At 36.1% G+C, this 18,609-nt stretch overlaps 1 protein-coding gene across 2 annotated transcripts in view; it reads left to right on the forward strand.

Annotated features, from left to right (window-relative positions):
* Lnpk (lunapark, ER junction formation factor) overlaps positions 1-18,609 on the forward strand; it is a 58,272-nt gene that overhangs the window by 16,734 nt on the left and 22,929 nt on the right. For both annotated transcript variants that reach the window (XM_050120841.1, XM_050120833.1), the window contains exons 5-8: positions 4,055-4,113; positions 6,229-6,269; positions 9,287-9,370; positions 9,454-9,505. In XM_050120841.1, coding sequence (XP_049976798.1) covers positions 4,055-4,113; positions 6,229-6,269; positions 9,287-9,370; positions 9,454-9,505 — 236 coding nt within the window. The remainder of the gene's footprint in view (positions 1-4,054; positions 4,114-6,228; positions 6,270-9,286; positions 9,371-9,453; positions 9,506-18,609) is intronic.

An 18,609-nucleotide genomic window follows, 5' to 3' on the forward strand; every position in this document is an offset into this window, starting at 1 on the left:
TTCTTGAGTGGCTGCATTAAAAGCGTGCAGAGCCAGGCCTGCTTGGTGTGTGTGTGTGTGTGTGTGTGTGTGTGTGTGTGTGTGTATGTGTGTGTATGTGTGTGTCTCCAACCCAAGGCCTCAGTGTATGCTAGGTAAATAGTCTATCTATGACTGAACTGCATCGAGTATAGCACGAATTCTAATTGGCATTAATAATAAAAACCCAGAGTCAGATATTAGGGGGTGAAAGCTGAAGGACCAGAGAAGCAAAACAGTCAGCCACTAGAGAGTTCTCACCTCTACCAGTGCTCCGATGGAAGGGACAATCCTGTCTCTACAAATCCTCAGACTGCATCGGACTGCATCTGAGCTCCTGTCTCCTCCTGTTTTATATTCCTCTCTCTGCCCAGTCATATCACTTCTGTCTCCTCCTCCCGAGTACTGGGATTAAAGGTGTAAGCCACCATCACCTGAATCTGTTTCTCTTTGAGACTGGATCAATCTAATGTAGCCCAGGGTGGCTTTGAACTAAGAGAGATCTGTCTGCCTCTGCCTCCGAGTGCTGCTGGGATTAAAGGTGTGTGCCACCACCGTCTGGCCTCTATGGCTAACTAGTGACTTAGCTCAGCACTCTGATCATCAGGCAAGCTTTATTTGTTAGATCACTACAGTCTAGCTTTAATTGGTTCATTTTAAAGTGAACAACTTTTAGATGTTTTTTGTGTGTATGTGGTCATTAAGCCCAGTGCCCCATGCTTGCTAGACAACCACTGTTTCACTTAGTCATACCTCAGCTACTTACCTTTTAATGTCATAAGCACTTTCAGACATGTTCCGTTTCTTTTCCTTCCTTCCCTCTCTCCATCCTTCATTTCCTTTCTTTCTTAATAAAAATTTCTAGACATTTTATTCCCTCTAATTTTAGAAATTAATTACTTTAAAAATTTGATCTCCCTAGAGGAATAAACCATTGTCTTCCTCCATGGTGGATTTGTTTTTTAATTATATCAAATCTTTTTTGTTGTTGTTGTTTTCTCTGGGACTCTGAGGGAAGAAATTTAAGCAAGGGAACCGAGAAAGGTGGTCATCTTCCTCTTTCTTTCTTTCTTTCTTTCTTTCTTTCTTTCTTTCTTTCTTTCTTTCTTTCTTTTCTTTTCTTTCTTTCCCCACTTCAGTTAGAAGCTGTTAAGAATAGTTAACATTCTTAACCATGAGGCAGAGGGGCACACTGGAAATGCCTGGGCGTTTGAAACCTCAGCGCTCACCCCCACTGACATCTCCAACAAGATCAAATCTCCTAATCCCTTTCAAACAGTTCCACCAACTAGGACCAGGTATTCAAATATGAGCTATGGGGACCATTCTTATTCAAACCATCACACACAGTTTTCATGCTTCCTACCGCTGGGTATTTCCTGAGTTAGTCAGAAGACTGGCAAACATGGCAGCCTTTTGAAGTAAATTCAGTCATTTGGCCAGCCTACTGCTTCCTCCCTTCCTCCCTCCCTCCTTCATTCTCTCCCTTCCTTCCTTTTCTCCACACAAATACACCCCTGTGGAGGTCAGAGAACAACTTGGAGGAGCTGATTCTCTCCCTCCACTTAGTCCTTAGGCTTGATGGCAAACACCTTTCCCATCTCAAGGATCCCCATGACAGAAGTTTTAAATTTTTCTGATGAGATGCTGTTTGTCAGTTTTATTTTTATGAATATTGTTTTTCTATCACGTTTAAGAATTTTTCCTTAATTATATGCCCCAGAGATTTCCCCAGAGATGTTTTTTTTTTCAAGCCTTTTAAAAGAAATATGTTATACTGGTTTGTAATGTATTTTTAATTGATGAGATGTTGGTTGAAGTCTCCCCAACCCCAGATGCTGCCTAGTGGGTGAATTTTTAGAAAGGAGCCATACCTTTAAAAACTATTTTCATAGATCTTTTAGAAGTGCAATATGTACATATGTAAGGAAACATTATAATGAAACCCATTATTTTATACAACTAATTGGTGGTAGTAAAATTAAAAAGATAAGTAACTTTGTCTAGTTAAGTCTTTGTTTTTGTGGTATTAACATAAGAATTTTCTACTTTTTTGGGCCCTGGTATGTCTCTGTTCATGATTTTCAGTCTGAGAAAACAGTTTGAAAGTTAGTTCATGTTAAGGATTAGATTTTATTTTATGATCCAGTATGTCGGTCTCTTTGAATTTCTGGTTTAAAATTTAGTGCATTTTGGTGATAAGAAAGAAGTTAATTTTAGTTTTTAAATATAATGTATTTTTTTTAGTTTTATAAAAAAAGGCTTTCTATATATTATATTTACTTTATTTTGAGCCAGTTATTTGTGGGAGATTTGTTTGGGATGAATGGAATGTCTCCAACTGTGTTCTTGACTAACTGGAGACCTTCTAATAAATACTTTGGATTGATACGCCTGCATCTTAGAGTTGATCTGTTATTTTTTCAGGAACTTGCATGATAATTACAGGCTGGATTAGCTCACATTCCCACCAACAGTGTACATAAGGGTTCCCTCTTGTCTGTTTGCTTGCTAGAGCTTGATGTGGTAGATGATCTTTTTGATGCTTTTTTGAATTGTAAATATTTTTATATTTCTGTATTCACTAGGGAAACTAGCCTATAATTTTCTTCTTTTGTTGTTTTATCTTGTTTTCTGGTTTTGGTATCAAGATAATACTGGCTTCATAAAAAGTTTGGTAGTGTTATCCCCCTTTCTATTTTATGGAGTAGTTTAAGCTCAGTGTTTGTTCTTAAAACAGGAGATTTCACTAGTAATCCATCTGGGCCTGTTTCATTTGAAAGATCCACTTATTTATTATTATTTGTTTAATTTCATTGCTTTTTATAATTCATTTAATTTTTAATCTTTTCATTTGTGTGTATGTATGTGTGTGGGGGTGTTCACACATGTCGTGGCACACTTGAGGAGGACAGTACTGTGGGGCTGATTATGTGCGCTCTTGTTGTCAGGTGTTCACAGCACTTTACCCTCAGAGCCATGGCCTACTGTTTTTCTATATTTATATTGACTTGAAGAGATGACCTTGACAAGGTTGTGATAGGATTAGTTTTGAGTTTCTCTTAATTCTTTTAATATTTTTGGATATGATAGTAGTTCAAAGCCTAAAGAGTTATTGCCATAAAACCCTTTTCTGAGGCAAGGTTTCTCTGTATGACCTTGGTTGTCCTGGAACTCTCTGTAGATCAGTCTGGCTTCCAACTCACAGAGATCCACCTGCCTCTGCCTCCCGATTGCTGGGATTAAAGACATGTGCCACACCACTGCTTAGCTACTATGAAATCTTAAAAGGAGTTATTTAGCTAAATTTTTTTTTATCAAGTATTTATTTGAAAGTAAGCCTCCCCTCCATTTCCTTCTCCAGAAAGCCTATTCTATTACATAAAGAAGAACTCTCCAATGGATTATGTAATAATGCTCATGTTTGGAAAAGCAAAACATTCTTGCCTGTTCACACAAGAGAACATATATGCCTGTTCCGACAAGGGAACATGTAAGAAAAGTCTTTGGAATTGATACTTATTTAGAGAAAGCATCCTGAGGTTGGAGAGATGACTCAGTGGTTAAGACTTGTGCTGTTCTTTCAGAGACTTGAGTTCAGTTCCTAGCATCTGTGTTAGTAGGTTTACAAACTGTAACTTCAGCTCTAGGTATCTTGCACCTTCTTCTGGCTTCTATGGACATCATTATACATGTGCACATACAAATACACATAAGTAAAAATAAAATAAATATTAATAAAAGAAAGCATTCTGTAATATTGTTCTTCATGCCTTGGGGGATTCATAGGCCCCTTAGAAACTGACAAAAGCAATGGTTTCTCTAGAGAAGTAAACTCATACAAAGACAGTTTTATAATTCAAGGGAACCTTTATGGAGTTTAGGTAAAGAACTCCTCTGTTGAAAGCTCAGGCAATCTACTGGATTCCTTGATAGAATATACTACTTTTTGACTTTTAATATGTAGAGAGAAATACCTAACCCTAATTAAAGTCTATGGATTCTGATTTTGTTTTGAATTTTGCTTCCTCTCTAGCATCTGGACCATAAGAACTGTGCTTATTTTCTTCTTTTCCAAGAGAACAGAGAGAAATAGTAAGTTTAAGTTCCAAATATTTTTTTATAAATATATATTAAATAAACAAACTCATTGTGTGATATTTTATAAGCTAGTTATGAAATAGTTTATGAGACCATAGTATGTATGAGATTATATTGTGTGTCAGAATTCTTTGCTATACAATAAAATGAAGTTTATGAACGTAATAAATTTCTATTTTTCATATATATCAGTTCTTTTTTTTTTTTTTTAAAGATTTATTTATTATGTATACAGTATTCTCAGTACTCTGCCTGCAGGCCAGAAGAGGGCACAGATCTCATTACAGATGGTTGTGAGCCACCATGTGGTTGCTGGGAATTGAACTCAGGACCTTTGGAAGAGCAGGCGGTGCTCTTAACCACTGAGCCATCTCTCCAGCCCCTATCAGTTTTTATTTAGAATTTTTTTCACAAAACATTTTTTTAAATAAAAGCAAATTGTATTAAATTAAATTAATCTTTGTGGGAAACATTGGTACAAAGTAAAATATAACACACATATTCTTTTTCTTTTTACTTATTTTATTATTTTATGTGTATGGGTATTTTACCTGCATTTTGCCTATACTATGTGAGCCACTTGGTACCTGTGGCGTCAAGGAGAGGCCATTGGATCTCCTAGTTAAAGATGGTTATGAGTGTCTATGTGTGCTAGGAATTGAACCTGGGTCCTTTGGAAGAGTAACCAGTGCTTTTAACTACAGAGCCATTTCTCTGGCCTTCTAGCTTTTATTTTAACTGTATTACTCTCCTTAACCTCATAGCCCTTTAGCTTTGTTTTAACTGAAATATATAAATAAAGAATCAGCTTCTAAGTAGAGAGCAACTGGTTACTCCCACAGCTTTTGTGCCATTGTTGTACTAGAGTGCCGTGCAGATAAGTCACAGCGTGGACCACGGGGCTTGTAGCTGGGCTGGTGTTGGTCTTTTCCCTCTGCAGTATCGAGTATCTTTCAGTACATGAGCCCCAGTCTTCACTAACAGAAAGGCCCTAGCTAAGCACCAGCTTGACCTCTCTGTGTTCAATGAGAAGTATACATTCTTTACATTCTTCTAAAAATAAACTTTCTATATCGTTTGCTTCTTTTTCTTTTTCTTTTTCTTTTTTTTCCCCCATTGTACAAAGTTTAGTATATTGAATTGACGAGTATCTGTCATTCTACTGAAACAGTTATCAACTCCTGGTCTATCTTAATTTTGTTTTTGCCTTCATCTTCACTATTTACATTATTTTCAAGTATATTTTAAAATAGAATAATAATAATATAATGCATTAATCATACTTAGAAATATTAATATAAAATATAAAAATTCTGATAATTTAAGTAGTTCTACTTGCTTTAAGAATATTTTTTCTGATTCAATATGTAAATAAGGTTGTATAAGTAGATGGCCTTTAGAATATCCTCCTTCCATACGACCTCACTTCTGTCTGCTTCAGGATATGTGGCCGAGTCCAAATAACCACTTATCTTGAGATACTTTTGATTTTTTTTTTCTTACACTTTTCCTTATCCTATTTTTTTGGTATCCCTATCCTCTTTGAATATAACTACATGCTTAATCTCTGACAAACACTATCTAAAATACACTTAATATTTTCACTTAAAAAGTTTTATTATGTGTGTGTGTGTGTGTGCGCGCGCGCGCGTGCACCTGCATGTATTTATATGCCCCATGTATGTAGTACAGATGTCTGCGAAGACTAGAAGAGGGCATTTGATCATTGGTTGTGAGTTGCCCAATATGGGTGTTTGGAACTAAACTCTAGTTCTGTGCAAGACAGTTCTAGGGAATCTGGCACCCTCACACAGAGATCCATGCAGGCAAAACGCCAATGCACATAAAATAAAAATAAATTGTTCAAAAAATTTTGTCTATATAAAGTCCATTAATATTTTTCCTGAATCTTGAAATGTATTATACAGCCAGAATATGAAATATATGGGTAAACATTAAGATAATTTTTATCTCTGCATATGTGATAAATTTAGAGGACTCCTAGACATTTTCTTGTGTTTACTTCATGTATATTATTTATGATGATTGAGTTTCATATCTAAGCATCTTAATATTTGATTTAGCTTTTATTTAAATCTTCTTTTCTAGACGAAGCTTTGGATGATTTAAAATCCCAGAAGAAAAAGATAGTAAGTTAAATTTTATCTAAAGTTAATTTATATAAATAAGTTAAGAACTGAATAATTAATGTTTATGTATTATACCCTAGTGACTCTTCAAGGAACACTTTTGACAGTATTTTGATGTTGAAATTATGATTTTTTGTAGTTAATGATAATATACAGGAAAAAGGTTAGATGTGGTGTTTTTAGATTCTGAGAACTATGCTAGTTGGAAAGTAAGCAAATAATTCATATTGAAGAACTAAATGAGGCAGAGGGTATAAAGGTGAGTGCCCAGAGTGTGTTTTAGAGCCCCAGTAGAGGAAATGTATACTTGTGTTCATTCTTAGGTTTCTTTAGTACAGAGTACACACACACACACACACACACACACACACACAGAGAGAGAGAGAGAGAGAGAGAGAGAGAGGAATATTAGTTATAAGAGAAACTCAACATGAAAAGACTGAAATGAGAGACTATGATATTTTTTCTAGTATCTTTTGCTTTACCCCTGCAATGGTGCGCACACGGATACCCATTGTGAGGCTAGTTCGTGAATGCTTTGTGTGTTTTGGGAAGAGTACTAGAGTAAGACAAAGGGCTGAGGGGCTCAGAGGTCGGCACATGAAAGTCTGTATAAGTGAGTTGATCTTGGGGTTTGCCTTTGTAGTTTTACCCGTTCTTTTAGTATTAAAGTGGAAATGGTGGTGATTGCTGATAGTATGATATATAGAAAACTCATAAGATGGAATTTACTCAAGTATAGTCTGTTTAGTGTACTTGTGTCTGGAGTAAAATAAGTTGATTCGTTTTCTGTTGCTGTGATAAAGAACTGAGGTGTTCAACTTAAACTGATGACAATTCATTTTGGCTCCTGACTTTAAAGGTTTTAGTCCTTGATCACTTGCTTGCCTGCGGTAGCACAGTATCTCATGATGGGTGCATGTTATATGAAAAGAATTTTAGTAACAATTACAAAATGTAATGGGGAGTGGGTTTGTATCAATTAGTACTTTAGAATTATCTTATTAAGGAAAATAAATGAAACAGACACACACGTGAATATTAAGGCTGACTGACTTACTAGGAATTGCAGTTGTTGAAATAGCATTGATTTGAGTTCTCTGTTAAAGATGACAGTTTTGTCTAACCTTTAAAAAATTTAAAACATTTTTATCTTTTAAAAACTTTCACTGCATATAGTCATTATATTTATTATGTTACATAAGGGCATATTGACACAAGTATGTATTGTATTGAGCAAGTTCCCTTCTCGTGTCTCCCTGGTCTCCCCACTTCCATTAGTCCTTTCCCCGTAGACACTCTCACTTACGTCATATGTTTACACATGTTTTTGTATGTGTATAAAACCTAGGAATGACCTACAGGAGAAAACATACAATACCTGCTTCTCTGAGCCTGGCTTAATTTTCTTAATACTCCAGTCTTTGTAAACAGAGCAGTAGGCTGCACTTGTCACTATGCTGATAGAATCAGTAGCTTCTTGCCACCCTGACATTCACGTTTTTATTATTCATAGTGGAATAAAACTGTAGATTATCTGTAGGTCACAATGCAACACCTTAAGTGCTCACTCACCATATTCGTCTTAGTGACTTCTGTTGTGCTAGTGTAGAGCATTTCTGTTGTTACTGAGAGTTCTGTTTCACAAGAGGTCTAAAAAGCATTAGCATCAGAGATTAAATTCTTTAATATTCCATAATGACATTGATTTGGGGATGTATTCTGTGATACCCTTTCTCTACCTCATTCTTAATTTTCTCTAGTCCAAAATGAATTTTATATTATAAAATTAAAGTAACTTTATTTATTATATATTATTTATCATTATTAATTTATTATAATTGTGGAATAATTAGTAAAATATTTTAGTTTTACTAAATTGAGATTCATTAATCTTCTCAGAACTTAGCTTCTTAAATGTTGAACATTTAATGGGGAATCTATTAACTTCTATTGTTTGGGTTATTTCTTTTAAAGCTGTGCTTTAGCTAAGTAAATGTCATTCGAGTCGCTTTCTAAAGTAAGTGTCCCTGGAGTGAACACGACCTATAATGAATCTAAGTGGTTATTGGTCACTGGGAAGGAGAAGGTCCTGTTCCAATTTTTCCAAAAGCATTTTATATTACACCGTAGTTTTTTTTTTCGTGCTGACTATCTTAGACTAGATCTTAACTCTAAGTATTGCTGAAGTGATATTTTACTAGTGATTACTTTTAAAATCAAACCCCTGTATTAGACTTTAAAGTGACTTGAGAGCATAGTAAGTAAAGTGCTGGAACAAGAAGCATTTTAATTACAGGCCCTAGTGTGAGCGTAAAACCCAATACAAATTTTACTTAAATCCTGTTGGATTTTTTTTTTTTATTCTAAAGTCGTTTGAATCTAAGTAAAAAAAAAATAATAAAGGGGGTGGGGAGGACGTTAGCTTTTGAGTCACTTGAGCAAAGCCATGGCTGTTCTCCAGTTAGTGAGTTTTCACTGCACTCTCAGAAGCTAATTGCTTCTGCTAATAAATAATCTAAAATCGATGCTGACAGCAGTTAATTGGCACAGAGATTTTATTTTGTAAAGCTCTTGGCTAACGACCTTCTTAAATTAATAGCATTAAGTGCTATGAGGAAATAAATCTGAGGAATTGCCTGTCACTTGCTTGTCATGTCTAATAACTTCCGATAATGATGGCTGATAGATTTCTGCACATTCCATTATTGCAGTCGGTGCATGTGATTATTCTCCTCATTATATGTAAACAATTAGCCAGATTTGGTATTTCCTACAGTAAAGCTGCTAAAATACAAGCAATGTGTTAGAGGTTAGAAACTATTTTAAAAGCTTGGATTTTAATTATTTGATTGTAGGAAATCTTTCTATTTAGATATATTTGCTGAATGTAAGTACAAACAGGAGGGGGTGATTTTATTTTTCTTGATTCCAAGATTTTAATATCTTTTGAAGACGATTTATAAAAACAAATAATGATTCAAAATATAACAATTTATGGGAATTTTTGTTTGTAGCTTGAAGAAGTCATGGAAAAAGAAACTTATAAGACAGCTAAGTTAATTCTCGAAAGGTTTGATCCAGAATCAAAGAAAGCAAAGGTAAAACTGTGACTCTGTTTTTTCATTACAACTTCTCCATTGTATTCGGGACTGCGTAATTTAAACATGATTGTAATTGACAGGAGTTTGAGCCGCCATCTGCTGGAGCAGCTGTAACTGCAAAACCAGGACAAGGTAAATAACTTTGTAGAAACTGCTGCTGCTGTTGGAAAGATCCGTATTTACCCAAGTGAGTTCACAAGTGTGTGTTGGTGGTGTGTAAAAAGTTAAATGCTTTTATGTTCATTTGTACTTGGTAATCTGACAGATGACATAGAATAGATAACAATATTTTTGCTTTTATTTTGTGGGAATACATTGATAAGTTAGAATATTGAATATTTATTGAGATTAAAATAAATAATTGGTTTTAATTTTGAAATTTAATTAATTTTACTTATATTATAATGAGCTTTTTCCCTTGCAAATAATAGTCTTAGGAATATCTGTTATTAATATCTTTTCATTTTTATGAGTTCCTTCTGGAGAATGAAGATTTTTGTGACAGTTAAAAAACTTTAAAATAACACATTTACTTAATAAAAAAGTAAATAATTTAAAAATGAGAAAAATGAGGATTGAATAAATATGAATTTTTTATATAGTTCATATAGAAATATATAGAAAGAAATTTCATATAACAACAAATATTTGGAGTTGTATTGCCTATCATCACCTTTACATTTAGTATTATAAAATTTCAAGTCATTTTATATTTATTGCAAATTATTTAAATTTAGTTTATTATTATTGTATGTGGGATGTGTGTGTTGTGGGGGGGGTCATGTATGCCAGGGCTCATGTGTAGCGGTCAAAGGGTAACTGTGCAGTTGACTCAATCCTTCCACCTTTTTGTAGGTTAAAGGGATTGAGCATAGGTTCTCAGGCCTATGCGGTAAGCATTTACCTAGTGAGTCTCCTCATCAGCCCCCAGAAGTCATTTCATATGGTTATATGAAATATCTCCTGAAGTGGAATGTGAATATTTTGAGTTTGCATTAGTTTTTAATCTTTATTTTTTTTTCAGTAGAATCTGGTAAGTTTTCAAGATTTTGTGGCATTGAAGAAAAAGATACATAGAAAACTAACTCTGGTCCATGCAGAATTGAAGCCTGGTTTCAAAGTTACGATACTATTTATAGCTTTGAGAGGGAATGTTTTTTATAAATATCCACAAGGACCATGAAGATTAAATGAGTCATATTTTAGGTTTCCTAACTGGTATGGCTGTGTGGGAAGAATTTATAACCAGTCTTTATAACTAGGATTTTAAATTAGAGAAATATTAGCTTGTTCTTTTCTTTATTTTTTCACTGTTTTTTTTTTTTTTTGGTAAAAGTAAAAGTTCACATACAATTAAAATAAATTAGATATATATGTTTCTAAAGAAATTCCCATATTCATAATCAGTGTTAAGTTTTTCTATAGTTTATACATTTGCTAAGCAATCATAGAAAAAAGTTTTATTCTGCGTGAAACAATTTGTGTACATACTTTTTTTTTTTTTTTAAGATTTATTTATTTATTATGTATACAACATTCTGCCTCGATATATGCCCGCACGCCAGAAGAGGGCGCCAGATCTCATTACAGATGGTTGTGAGCCACCATGTGGTTGCTGGGAATTGAACTCAGGACCTCTGGAAGAGCAGCCAGTGCTCTTAACCTCTGAGCCATCTCTCCAGCCCTTGTGTACGTACTTTTAAGAAGTACTGCTGAAGTCTGAATCCATAGGAGCTGAGAGTAAAATTGTTGTTTCCAGAGATACAGAGGTGACGGGGGCAGTAGGCAGATATCGGTCAAAGAATCCAGAGCTGTAGTTAAGTAAATGAGTATGCCACACAGACAACTAATGCACACTATGGTGACTGTAGTTAGCAATGCTTTATTGTTTGCTTGAAATTTGCAATGACAGTGGATTTTATGTGTTCTCCATATACAGAAAAACTGGCATGATGGGAATGTCTAATTAGCTTGACTGTAGGAATCATTTAATAATGTTGAAGAAATTCTTTGAATAAGTATTAACACTAGTAAATATGTTTTTCAGTGTGGTATTTTGCAAAAAACTATGGCTGTTGCTTTTCTAAATACTAAAATATTTCAAGCAAGTTATTTTAAGAATTTAAACTTTTTTTAGAAAATTTTGAGACACAAATACAATTTTTCTTCTGACACCATATCCTAATTATAGAAAACTACTGCTGATTTATTTGCTTTGGATACTTGCACTGCTTTTGGATAGTCTTAGAGAGGATTAATTTTCAGCTGTATTTTGATCAGCCATTTAAAAAATGCATTTAAGGAGCAGGCAAGATGTCTCAGTGGGTAAAGGCTTTTGCTGCCAAGCATGATTATGGCCTCAGTCTACCCCTGGATCCACAGTTAGAAGGAGAACTGACTCCTTGAAGGTGTCCTCTGACCTCCACATATGCTTCGTGGCATACAGGCACACAGTTTTCTCCCTCTAATTAATAAAGACTTTTAATTAAAAATGTATCTAATACTTATAGGCAGGTGCCTTGTAGGATAAAGAGATGAGGGTATCATTTTTTAACCTTAAAAATTTATATTGCGTGTGTGTATATCCTCTTGTATGTATAGTTATACACACATGTGTATGCAAATGTATGTGGAGGCCAGGGGACACCCTCATGCTGTCACTTCAGGTGCTGTTTATCTTTTTTTTTTTTTATTTTTGAGGCAGGGTCTCTCACTTTCCTTTAGCTCCCCATATAGCCTAGGTTGTCTGGCTAGCAACCTAGAGACCTCCTGTCTCTGCTTCCCCAGCACTGGTGTTACAAAGGAGGTTCTTGTCCGGTCTTTCATTTTGTGGTTTCTGGGGACTGAGCTCAGGTCCTGCAACTTGTACTACATACATTTTATGATTGAGCTATTTTCCCAGTCCCATCTCTCTCAAAAACTTAAAACTTTAACTAAAATACACTTCTTGGGAGGGGTATATTATTCCAGGATATCTTGATTCTGTTTTTTTTCCTAATTTAAAGAATTCTAAATTGTGTTATAATTTTTATTCTACCTTTTCAGAATTACATTTTAGTTACATTGAATCTTATTCAGCATCTTTTAGTTTCATATCTTCTTTGCTTATTGCAGACAGGGTTACACTCTGTGGCCTAGACTAATCTGGAATTTGTGGCAATCCTTCTGCCTCAGACTCCTGAGTGCTGGGATTGCAGAAGTGTGCCACCTTTCTTAACCTGCTGTTGTTCTTACAGGTGATGGTTACATAGGTGTTGGTTTTATGTTTGTGTTAGTTCTGAGTTTCTGTTGGTTTGAAATCTTTAGTTTCTGCTGCACTTGCATGCTCGCTTTCCCTCTTCCCTTCCTCCCTCCTCTTTTCCCTTCCTCTCTCATTCCTTCTTGCCTTCTCTTACTTTTTCATCTGAGTTTTGATTAACAGAAAGTGAGGTAAAGTACTGAATACATATATTGCATTCATATATGGCTCTTGAAAGGGCTACTCTCCAAAAGGATTTTAACTTGAAGTGTCTATTTTGCAAGCTCTCTTACAAATGCTGACCTGCAAAAATTGATGCATGTATAATAGATTATTTTATGTAACTGAGTTGTTAATGTTTCCTGTGCTTAGACTGACTATAACTTTTGAGGATAGTATTGTTTGATTTGCCAAGGTTTTATGTTAAAAGAAATAGCATGCTTACTGGATGATTAACCCATCTTCCCCGGCGTTCTCTTTCAGTTCCAAGTAGATTTCATTTTTTTTTTTTTTAAAAAGAACAGCTTTGGTTTGTAAACAAATATCAAAGACAGTGTAGAGTTCCTGTTTTTCTTGCACCAAGTTTCTCCTTTTATCATAACAAGAAGGTATGTTTGTAGCCATGTGATATGTTCATATTGTTAACTGAAGGCTGTATGTTACTCTTTTCTGTTCTATGATACCATTTGAGTTCTAGTAATGTTTAGTTGTCTTTTCTTCTTAGACAGCTTCTAACTGAAATGGTTTCTGGATTTTTCTTTGTTTTTTGACCTTCAGAGATCTTTCCCTAACATTTTTTTTTTGATAAGGAGTTTTTAGATAATTTTATTCTTAAAAAAATGGTTATTTTTTGCTATGAAGGAATAAGCATACAAAGTAGGGATCTCTGTGCATAAATATTAGGTAGAAATGTTTGCTGCGATTATGGACTAGAAGACAGGAAGATTTTTGTCTCATTTTAAAAAGCGATAAAGCTTAGACAAATGAAAAATGAAATTTGCCACAATATAAACTTCTGAGTACTCTCTATATTATATAGAAATGTAAGTATTTGGGAATGATGAAAAATTAAATTTCTTTCAAGATCTTGATTATATAATGTTGAAATAGGAGCAGCAGGGCTTCGTCCCCAGCACCCCGGCCGCCTGGTGGCTTATGCCCCGAAATAACAACACACAAACTGTATTCATTTAAACACTGCTTGCCCATTATATCTAGCCTCTTCTCGGCTAACTCTTGCACCTGGACTAGCCCATTTCTAATAATGTGTGTAAGCACCCCAAGGTGCGCTTACTGGGAAGATTCTAGCCTAGGTCCATCCTGGGTCGGAGCTTCATTGCATGTGGCTCTGAGAGCAGAGCTATCGGGAGAGCGGAGCATGGTGTCTCTGCTCCAGAGAGCAGAGCTGTCGAGTCTGAGCTCACTTCCTCTTCCTCCCAGCATCCTATTCTGTTTACTCCTCCCACCTATGTTTTAACCTATCAGGGCAAGCAGTTTCTTTATTTAATTAACCAATGACCTTCCTCCATCAATATAAGACTAAATTTTTCGAGGACTAAACTTCATTTTCAAGATCTTGAAATCGAGAACTATATTTAATTCTAATGTACTCTCTTAGTTACGGTTACTGTTGCTATGATGAAATACCAAGACCAAAAGCAAGTTGAAGAGGAAAGGCTTATTTTTCTTTGGCTTAAACTTCCACATTGTTATTCATCATCAAAGGAAATCAAGACAGGAACTCAAACAGGGGCAGAACCTGGAGGCAGGAGCTGATGCAGAGGCCATGGAAGGGCGCTGCTTACTAGCTTGCTTCTCATGGCTTGCTCAGACTGCTTTCTTATAGAACCCAGGACACCAGCTCAGGTGTAGCACCGCCCACAATGGGCTGGGCCCTCCCCTATTGATCACTAATTGAGAAAATGCCTTACAGCAGGATTTCATGGAGGCATTTCCTCAACTGAGTCTCCTTCCTCTCAGATGAATTGTAGCTTGTGTCAAGGTAACAGATAAAACCAGCCAGTACAGATGAATAGGAGATTTTTGAGTTCACATGTGCCTTGATCCTGTTGAGTTAGAGGGCCTTATTTCCTTGATATCCTCTATCCCTTTTGGTTCTTACACTGGATCCTCCTCCTGTTCTGTGGATTCCCTCATCCCTGAGGGGAGGGATTTGATGGAGAAACCCATTTAGGGATGTTTCAGGTTTCTCTTACTCTGTTTAATGTCTGGCTGTGAGTCTGTGTTTGTTCCTTTCTACTACAGGAGGAAGCTTTGTGATGATGGCTGAGCAAGGCAATGATCAATGAGTACAGCAGAATGTCGTTAGGAGTAATTTTATTGCTATGTTCTTTTAGTGGAATAGTAGTGTTTGGTTTTTCCTCTGGTCTTTGGGCTATCTAGTCTTAGGTTATTGGTCACCCAAGCTGTGTTGGGTATGGGTTTCATCTCGTGGAGTGGGCCTTAAGCCAAATCAGATATTGGTTGGTTACTCCCACAAGCTTTACCCACCATTGCATTAGCATGTCTTGTGGGTAAGACAATGTTGTATGTAGATCAAAGGGTTTGTAAGCTGGGTTGTTGTTTTTTTTCTCCTTTGGTAGAGTACTTTCCTGTACCAAAGACAATGGCATATATAGGTAGTGTCTATGTAGGCACCAACTAGACTTCTCCACATTTAGTGAGCTCTGTAGGTGTCTTCAGCAATAGGGACTTGCCACCAGTTTATGGATAGCAACCTATAGTGTTGGCAACAAACTGATTTTTTTGTTTGTTTGTTTTTGTTGTTGTTGTTTTTCCTGTAGGACCCCTATGGCCAGCAACTCAACTTAAATGTAATTTATTTCTGGATTCCTGGAAGCTTCATTTGGTGACAAGAGCTGTTCAGTTTGGGGTTCTGTTTCCCCCTTTACTTGGTAGTTTAATTTAGATTGTCTTCATATATTTATATGTTTTAGGAAGCTTCTACTGTATTAGGTTTCCGTACTACCCCTCAAAAGGCCCTTAATTTTAGCTCCTCCTCCTTATGTTCCTCCCTTGTCATTCTCCCTTTCCCCCCTCCCCACTTGATCCCCCTGTTCCAGTTGTTCTCCACCCCATCCCACCTACAGCCATCTATTCTGTTTACCTTTCCTAGAGAGATTTATCTGTCCCCTCCTAGTCCCTTACTCTGTACCTAACCTTTGTGACTCTAGATTATACCTTGGTTATTATTGACTTAACAGCTAATATCCACATATAAGAGAATACATACATTTTTGTCTATCTTGAGTTACCTTACTCAAGATGTTTTCTAGTTCCACCCATATACCTGGGAATTTTACAATTTCATTTAAAAAAAAACAGATGAGTAATAGTCCATATTGTAAATGTACCATATTTTCTCACCACTGATCTGTTGAGGATATCTAGGTTGTTTCAATTTCTGGCTATTATGAATAGAACAGCAGTGAACATGGTTGAGCAACTGTCTCTTTGGTAGGATGATGTCTCCTTTGGGTGTATGCCCAAGAATAATATAGCTGAATCTTAAGGTAGATCGATTCCCATCTTCCTGAGGAACTGCCACATTGATTTCCATAGTGGCTGTATAAATTTGCAGTCTCACCAGCATGGAGGAGTTTTCCCCTTACTCCACATCCTTGCCAGCATGAGTTGTTATTTGTTTTATTGTCATAACCATTGTGACAGGTGTAAGATGAAATCTAAATCAAGAAGACCTTTTTTTTAAAAAAAAAATCCTGGAGATTGGATAGAACAGAGAACAAAACTGAGACATAAAATTTAGGATATAATATAATCTAGTATAGATATGAGAAGAGGTCATGAATCATACAAAGTTATGGCAATGTCAGTGGAAAAGGAGCAACTAGAGCAGTGGTTTTCAACCTCTGGGTCGTGACCCCTTTGGGAGGGTTGATGACTCTTTCACGGGGTTGCATAACATACTTACTTTGTGATTCATTATATAGCAAAACTACAGTTATGAAGTAGCAATGGAAATCTTATGGTTATGGTCATCACAACAAGAAGCACTGTATTAAAGGGTCTCAGTATTACAGGAAGGTTGGGAACCACTGGACTAGCTAGAGAAAGTAGACTGACATAGTTTGATGTGATTGCATTTGGAAAGTAGTGGGTAGTTGGATGAGTCATTAAACCATCTAGATATCTACCAAGTCTCTTGAGAGGCATTACAAAAATAAAGCCTCGTAGTATAGTTTTTAAGACATGGTGCCCTTTCTATGTGAGAATGTTCAAACAGTTATGTGGTTGCACAGTCTGTCCAGTATTGCAAGGAGATACTTCCATGAATAGTCCATAGCTTCTGTGAGTTAGAAGGTGATATTCAAATTACTACTGGAAATGCCTAGGTCAATTTTGAAAAGTAAAATTAAGTTATATTTTCATTATAGAATATTCAGCTCAAGAATTATTAACAGAAAGCTACAGAGAAAGATTTTAATTTTTAAATTTTTTTTTCATTTTACATACCAACCACAGTTGCCCCTCCTCCCCTTCCCACACCCACCCCCTACCTCCTCCTGAACCCATCCCCCATCTACTCCTCTGAAAGGGTAAGGCTCCCCCATGGGGAGTCAACAAAGCCTGGCACATTAAGTTGAGGCAGGACTAAGCCCCTCCCCACTGCTGAACAAGGCATCCCACCATAGGGATGGGCTCCAAAAAGCCAACTCATGCACCAGGGACAGATTTTAATTTTTACATGGTTAGATTTTCACTAAAGAAACCCCAAAATAACTTGTGAAACATTTAACGTATAAATTAAATATTTTATTATTCTAATTTATATGAGTGGTTTGCCTGCATGTATATCTCTGTACCACGTGTGTGCCTGGTGCTAGAAGAGGCCCAAAGAGGGGGTCAGATTCCCTGGAACTGCAGCTGTTGAGCACAGTGTTGGTGTGTGTGCTGGAAATCAAACCCAGGTCCTGTGGGAAAACAACCACCACCTAGTGGTGACGCATTTGCAAGTCTAGTTCCAGGGGATCTGATGAGGACTCCAGGCATGATGCATGTGGCATACATACACAAAGGCAAACACTTACATAGAAAAGAAATAATTTTTATTATATATATTTCCTATGTAAGTGTGCTTCATGCCTTCCAGGTGCCCGTGAAAGACTGAACAGGGCACTGGAACTCCTAGAACTGAGATTACAGACAGTTGTAAGCTGCCATGTGGTTCCAGGAACTGAACCTACTCTGCTCCTAAGTGCTGAGTCAGTTTTCCGTTCCTATAAAATGTAATCCCTGTAGGAACTAGATTGCTTAAGAATGCTTCCACTGTTATTTCTTTAGTTTTCATTTTTCCAGTGTTAGGGATTGAACTCAGGGCTTTGCTGATTTCCGGCAGTTGTTGTACTACCTAACTATAGCTCCCCACGCAGTCCAGACTGACTTAGAGTCGATCTGTGCCTTTGCCTCTTTACTACTTGCATTCCGTGTGGTTTACTATACTTGGCTTTAGATTGCTTAGTTTTTGGTTATTGTAATCCATGGGACCTGTTTATTAGTGCTAATACTAATAACTACTGCTTATTAAGTACTTTTCATGTGCTCTGGCTAAGCTCTTAATGTTAATTTTCTCATTCTTTACAGTAACCATAGTGATTAAGTATTTTCTTTATGAGGAAGCAAAGTTGAGAGATGTCATCAGTTTAGAAAAGGCTGTGTGCATTATGCAGTAAACAATGTAGCTGAAGTTAAGGAAGATTGAGTAGAGAGTCTTCTTATAACATTGTTTTAGAATTACTTTTAAACTTATTTTCTTTTGTTTATTCTAATGTAATTTGAGTCTGGCTTAGTTTTGAATTTAAACTAGTATAGCTGGGCATATTCTTATATTTGGTAACTAAATTTTGTTGACTGATTATTAATGTCATCTTTCTGTCGAGAATTAAAGGCTGGAGTGTAGCTCAGTTGATAGAATGTCTGTCTAGGGTATGTGAAGTCCTGGGCTTGATGCTACATGCCT

The sequence above is a fragment of the Alexandromys fortis genome, unplaced genomic scaffold (assembly GCF_014885135.2).
Source record: "Alexandromys fortis isolate MF-2015 unplaced genomic scaffold, M_Fortis_MF-2015_v1.1 scaffold_8_1_9099942, whole genome shotgun sequence".
Classification (NCBI taxonomy): Eukaryota; Metazoa; Chordata; class Mammalia; order Rodentia; family Cricetidae; genus Alexandromys; species Alexandromys fortis.